Below are 6,574 nucleotides of genomic sequence, written 5' to 3'. Positions count from 1 at the left end.
TTTTCTGTCATATCATGGGGGCAAGGAGTCAGAAGGAAATCTTAAATAGAAGCATAGGTTGACATGCACATCAAATTAAAGACCTTTACTAGCAGAATATAATGCCGCAAATTTGAACTCAAACTTACAACCGAGCCAAGAATGACAGTTGTTCGAAGATTCATTTAATTTGCATTTTTATTATACGCTTACTCCTCAGGGGCACAGCCCTAGGAATCGGAAGGAAATTGTTAACGTAAGCATAGGTCGATATGCACATCAAATTAAAGGTCTTCACTAGTAGATTACAATTCCGTAAATTCAAGCTCTAAAGAACGCCTGAGTAAAAAATGGCAGTCGTTCAAAGATTCAAAATGGCAGATTCAAGAAATCATTGAACGGCTGCCATTTTTTACTCAATTATCCGTTTGCGTTCAAATTTGCGGCATTATATTCTGCTAGTAAAGGTCTTTGATTTGATGTACATGTCAACCTATGCTTCTATTTAAGATTTCCTTCTGACTCCTTGCGGAACGTCCCCATGATATGACTAATGTCATGACAATATGAGAAAATTGATAGTTCCTTAAAAAGGTAGATTTTTAGGTGTGGTGTTGATGTGCAAAATCTTATTGATTTATCTGTTGTCGTTTAGAAAATATTAAACCGGTCCGGGACTTTTGGGACAGTCTGTATATGTTTTAACATGACTGCAAGTATAAACAAAACAGATAACACAAAAAATTCAACTTTTAATTTGCAAGAAAAATACATAATAATTTTATTGTAAAATGATTATGTATGCACTTCTGTAACTTGACACGATGCTTTGGTTTTACATTTATCATCGGACAAAAGACTTTTCAGATTTGGTTCTTTTACACATTTGATAGTCGAGTGTTCAGTCAGTTCCTCATCGGGGTAGATAAAACTTCTGAGAATTTGCTCATCTTGTGTTTGTTTAGGTGTTTTAACATGGGCTCCAAAGATCTCCCTTGTTGCATCATCGTCCTCTGAACTTGTCTCTCCTAAAAATTATATTTCGACAATGATGCTTAGTTTTGATGATTTTATTTACTAAATCTGTATTATTGAGAAGGATGACTGTAGAGACAAATACTGTATTTTAAACTACAATCACTTAATTTGTTGTTTTAAATTTTTTTACTCCATTGTCATTAACTAAGAAAAATATATTCAATAGCAATAACTACATCGTATGCCCCAATATAAATTTTTATTGGCTAGGTATTAAAAGCATATCTATGGAATTTACAAATTTAATTCAGTTTCTTATAGGAAAATGTCTTTGTGTCAGTTAAATGTATTGAACTAATCCCTAAACTGAACTATAAATAAAATAACACCTGATATAGTTCGGCCGCTTAGAAAGCGACCTCCTCTAGCATTGGTTTAGCATTAGCACGCAGGTTGTTTTCTATGCGGCCGAACTACAGTCTGACACACTGAGTGGTGCAACTCTGCAATGAATACATCAAAAACTATGTATGTAAAACTATACTGGTTTTGTGTGCCAGGAGTCATGCACTTGTGAAATAAATATAAACTAACTAACATAGCTTTATGGTAAAAAAAAAACAGAAAAACTCTTAAACTGATTACTTTGAAATTATGACTGTCAAAAAAGTACACAACAAAATTGTATATTAGCTTAAGGATTAAATTTTTTTTTTTTATTTTCAGTAATCCAACTCACTCCTGGATTTTGGATTTTGAATAACTGAGAGGCAAACTTAACGTTTTCTTTTACTTATAACTGATATTCTGAAGCTTAACTAACTAAAACTTGTCTCTTACCTTTCTATGGTTAACTAACGCTTACCTGTCGCCCACTCAACCTCTCCTCCCACTCTTTGGCCTGGTGTCTCATTGTTAATTGCGATCAACGCTGCACAATGTTGAAACTCCAGATCTATCTTGTCCACAAGAGACTTAGAAGTGTCCAGTAAAACCTCCTTGGTTTCCTCATCGTTTAAAATTTGCGTCTCGACATATTCCACCAGTTTGGAGACTTCGGTGTCAGTTTTGCCCACCACCTCTTCTGCTGTGATCCACCAAGTGACGAAATACAGGAGAAGAAAACCGAAACAGAACTTGATCATTGTTTCTGGTGAGAACACCACGTAGCCACTACCAACTAGATCTGTCATCTGACAGCACTGCGGCATCATCAACAGAAGGTCTGTGAGTTTCAGTTTCATCTTGGCTGTTGAAATGTAGTAAGCAGAAAACACAGCCCAGGACAAAACAGCTCCCCACGCCAATAACTTGTACCAATTCATAATTGATTTTGTATTTTTATCATAAATGAAATTTTGTTGAAGGAAAAGCTGTAAAGTTACCTGGTAACCAAAAATGAATTTGATTCTTGTTTTGTTCAAGCAGAATTGATTTTTGGTGTTGCTGACCAAAGGAATACAGCATTTATCCGCAAAATAACAGATAGATTATTATTTTATTATCATTAAAATCGAGATGGGGACACCACCTAGGTCAGTGCGTATTTTAGCCCTAATATGAGCGAAGAATGGAGTGAGATGATATGTGTAGCTTTGTGATTATGAACAGCTGTTTCATTAGCCAGAATCATTTATTTAAAGTTTAATGATCAGGGACAGCTGGGTCCAGTCCAAACAAATCAACCACAGCTGTTTTGTGGTATGTGAACTGGAGCACATCTTCTGGTAAGAACTAGTTATCTATATTTAAAGATATCTCATGGTGGAGCTCGTCGGATGTTTTAAATTTAAAAGATAATTTAACAGTGATATCAGTGAAACAGTGAAATAGTGATTTCAGTAACACCTTATTTCGTGTGCAATTAGTGTCTGGTTGACCGAATGTTAAACTTTTTTTGTGTTTGTTGTGCTTAATGCTATAATTACAATACAAAACTTCACCATGAGGAATCTTTAAAAGCTAGACACTTAAACCTGAAGGTTTGCTTTGTTTCCCGAAGCTGAAACCGCTGTAATTAGTCTATACTAAACTAATAGATTCTTCTGACATCAACACAGGTAACATAAACCTTTATTTGTTAATTCTGACAACCCTGAATTAATCATTGTAAGAATTGTGTACACATACTTCTTAAAAATTTGATTTTGATGTTTTAACAGGTTCAGTCCCAGCCGTCACACTCTTCTGTATGTAAGGTCTCACATCACGCGGGATTGAGTGTGCTAATAAAAAAAAAATTAATTAACTTTTATATTTTCAAACTTTACCTCAGTCTGGTTTCCCTAGAGCTGTAAGAATTGAAACTTGGTATAATAAATAGTGATACTAAGATTATACCTACACTAAGATTGTAAGGAAAATTCCCTTCCGTCACTTTAATACCTGAAACTAAAACTTATTTTACCTCGAACTTGAATCTGTTACCTTGAACTTGGACTTATGTACTGCATCAATAACTATCGTATGTACTTTAACCTTGACAAAAAAAATATACTTGGGCCAATTGGAAAAGAGATAACACAGTAAAATGTACAAACATTTTATTTACAATGTATAAAACAATTAATTCTGGTAAGAGTAACTTGATGCATATACCTGAAGAAGACGGGAAACTTTACCATATTTTGCTTACATTATTTGTCTAATTAGATATGTTTATTAAAAAAATCACATTAGGTTTGTGCACCTGTTTAAATTTGAGGTCTTAAATTTTCTTAGTATTTTCATTGAACTGAAAAAATTAAAAAATAACAGCTTTTACGATTAACAGTTTTTAACATTAAGGTTTTGTCACACAACCTGATTGAGTTATTGGATGGTTGTTATTTCGGTCTAAATTTATTTATAAAATTAATACTTATATCATACCATAACACCTAAATCTTATTTCAATACAGTTACCATATTGAAATTGTTGTTTCTAATGTCATAAATAAATATCAAAATAAATTCTGTTTATCCTCTTTAGTTTTAGCTATTTACAAAATTGATATATGCATTACGGCTTCAATTATTGCTTTCAGAAATGTTCTAGAAAAACTTTAGAAATCTTTTACATTAACTTATTGTTAAATCAGCAATTATTTATTCATTTATATATTTTAATTATTCACAATATCAGGTTAAAATTTGAACTCGTAAACATTTTAACACTTGATATGTATAACAAGCAAAATTAAGCTCTCTAGTTTCTTTATAAAAAAAATTATTAGGCCTTAGGATGTTTAAGTAGTTTGGAATGTTCAAATATGATAAATTACTCCTAGTGTTAACAATTACTTTACATTTTGTAATTAAGTGACTAGAATAAAATACACCTGAGCTATCCGAATGACATTTACATCTCATAAGTCCTCTTTCTGTTGTGAAGGTGTGTCGCTCTTTTCTGCTGGCAAGGAGTGATGAGTTTTCTGAAATAAAAAATAAATATGGATTAGGAAAAATTAAATTTCAATAATTATATTGAATCAGCAATTTTATTGAGTGATTGCTGTTTAGAGTTTCCAAACAGTAATCCAAACAAACAAATAAATTAACTATTGGTTGGTATCTTTTTATTTTAATATTTTGTATAGATGTCCTGGTCGGCTGTTGTAGTAAACTAGATACTAAAAGTTTCCAGTACCAACATAGTGTGAGAATCACTGTGAATTATTGTGAGAAGAAGATAAAAAATATGCTTATATTTGTACACAATCTCGTGTTTTTGTGGTGGTTTATAGGACTTCAACCCTATTTATACACAGGGAACCGAGGAGTAGGTATGATAGTACCCTTAAAGAAGAGCCTATTTCCGTAGACTTTTGGAGGAGTGACGAAAAAACTAGCTAAAAACTAGAATTTTCTGGTTGAATAAATAACCACTGAATTAATGGAAAAAATAAAAATAAAATTATTGTTCATTATGTTCATATTATGGAGAGGTTGAAAACAGTGCAACCCAATGAAAGCCTTACCTTCAACTCAGTATCCATAATGCTGTCGATTTTCTGGTATTCTTTCCCTGATCGAGGCCTCATGGTACAAACTGCCTGATGGCCGAAACTGTTAACAGGTTCACTCTTATTAGAAACAGTAATGGAAATACAGGGCCGGTTTAACCCATACGCGAACTACGCGGCCGCATATGGCGCCACGAAGAAGTGGCAGAGAAGTGGAGAGTTCAAGTATTCAAAGCACCACAATAAAGGCATTTATTCTGTTTGTACCGACAGCACTTGAAAATTGTGTATATTTGTACAGCACTACAACTCAAGGACTCAATGCCATTTGCAGGTTCGATTTGAACTGAGCTGACGCTCGGCAGTCGGCAGCGTCAGCGCCAGCGCGGCACTTAAGGGTTTCATTTCACGAATCACTCATGCTCGAGATAAGCAAGCGCGCAGCGCCACTTGTCACAAAAAGAAACTTCCCCTTTCTTTCACTCCTTTCTGCCTCTGATCCTAGAGCAGAGCATTACGTTGTATTGCACTCTTTTAGTTGTATACGTAGGCCAACGATTACTAGAAAAATACCAGTATGGATCATAAACATAAACAAATTACGCTATTGACCCGAATCCTATACTAATAGCATTGAACATATGTTTTGGCAGTTCCATTTAAGCAATGTTTAAATAATGTTTATTTTCGGTCCAAAAACGTCATTTGTTTATGTTTATGATCCATACCGGTATTTTTCTAGTAATCGTGCGTAGGCCTATACCGTGTCGGTATCGTATTGGCATTGTTTTGATGATTCATGATTGTTGATAAGCGAATTATTACGAGTGCATTAAGTTTAATTTATAATTAGCGCATTAAATAAAAAGAAAGTATAAACTGAATTAATGAGTAAAACATATTCGAGTCGAAACTATGAAAACAATGGCAGAAAAAAAGAAACCGTCTGGCACTTATCATAGAAAGCGTAAGGCGAATTTGGAAGAGGAAGAAAAAAAAGCCAAATCAATGAGTAGACTTTTGTAGAAATCATCTGGTGGCGAGTCCAGTCAGCCCAAAGAAGTCACGATAGAAGACGGCAATGACGTAGGTATTTATTTATTTATTTTCGAAGGAAAGATTAAAACAAGCAGCTGATCACTAACGGCAAACATTACGTCATTGCCGTCTTCTATCGTGACGTCATGCTTGACGAGCATTACATTACAGCCTGTTTTTTTTTAGTGTGTCCTTGGTTTTGCTATAGTTTATATGATGAGTAAAAGTGTATAAATGTCACATTTCTGCGAATAATAAACAGCCTTTTATTGCAAGTTAGTATTCTTCTACCTAAACTAAAAAAAAAATTCTTCCCAAAATTATTGGGAAAAAATTTACAAATACGGTTAAGTTATGTTCATGGGTTTGGGGGGGGGGGGGGGGAATTCTAAGTGGTGCTGATTTGGGTGTTCGCTTAACTCTGAAAAATTCCTAGAACCGGCCCTGTGGAAATAAGTTATAATTAATGAGCTATATATATACAAAAACAAATCCAGGTATTGAAACCTTTTTTTATTGACGTAAAATTTCATAGTACTATTAGCGTACCTGTTGCTCTTAAACAAGCAATTGTAAAGTGCTGGTATTAGTGGAGTTATTTTAAAACTAACAACTAACAGTCATACCTTTGGCAT

At 33.9% G+C, this 6,574-nt stretch overlaps 2 protein-coding genes across 2 annotated transcripts in view; both read right to left on the bottom strand.

Moving 5' to 3' along the window:
- Positions 1 to 744: 744 nt before the first annotated feature.
- LOC128991013 (uncharacterized) lies at positions 745 to 2,319 on the bottom strand. The gene is made up of 2 exons (XM_054413714.1): positions 1,823 to 2,319; positions 745 to 1,007 (listed from the first exon to the last, which is right to left on the bottom strand). Exons 1-2 carry the CDS (start codon positions 2,280 to 2,282, stop codon positions 775 to 777), a joined length of 693 nt encoding a protein of 230 aa, XP_054269689.1. The 5' UTR covers positions 2,283 to 2,319; the 3' UTR covers positions 745 to 774.
- A 1,560-nt stretch (positions 2,320 to 3,879) lies between these two features.
- LOC128989477 (uncharacterized) overlaps positions 3,880 to 6,574 on the bottom strand; it is a 198,734-nt gene continuing 196,039 nt past the window's right edge. Inside the window, exons 15-16 of the mRNA XM_054411371.1 lie at positions 4,917 to 5,004; positions 3,880 to 4,370 (exon numbers count right to left, since the gene is read on the bottom strand). The gene's annotated coding sequence lies outside the window, so the exon portion shown is untranslated. The remainder of the gene's footprint in view (positions 4,371 to 4,916; positions 5,005 to 6,574) is intronic.

This window comes from Macrosteles quadrilineatus, unplaced genomic scaffold, assembly GCF_028750875.1.
Source record: "Macrosteles quadrilineatus isolate MER2022 unplaced genomic scaffold, UCM_ALF_1.0 Scaffold_3__2_contigs__length_128488019, whole genome shotgun sequence".
In the NCBI taxonomy this organism is placed as follows: Eukaryota; Metazoa; Arthropoda; class Insecta; order Hemiptera; family Cicadellidae; genus Macrosteles; species Macrosteles quadrilineatus.
Note: the sequence above shows the minus strand (reverse complement) of the source record. Positions and strands in the feature narration are given on the sequence as shown.

What these genes read in the sequence shown, in the direction of transcription:
- LOC128991013 (XM_054413714.1), bottom strand. Translation starts at nt 2,282, where the DNA reads ATGAATTGGTACAAGTTATTGGCGTGGGGAGCTGTTTTGTCCTGGGCT. An exon ending in AGAGGTTGAGTGGGCGACAG is followed by an intron (nt 1,008 to 1,822) that starts GTAAGCGTTAGT and finishes TATAATTTTTAG; the next exon opens with GAGAGACAAGTTCAGAGGAC.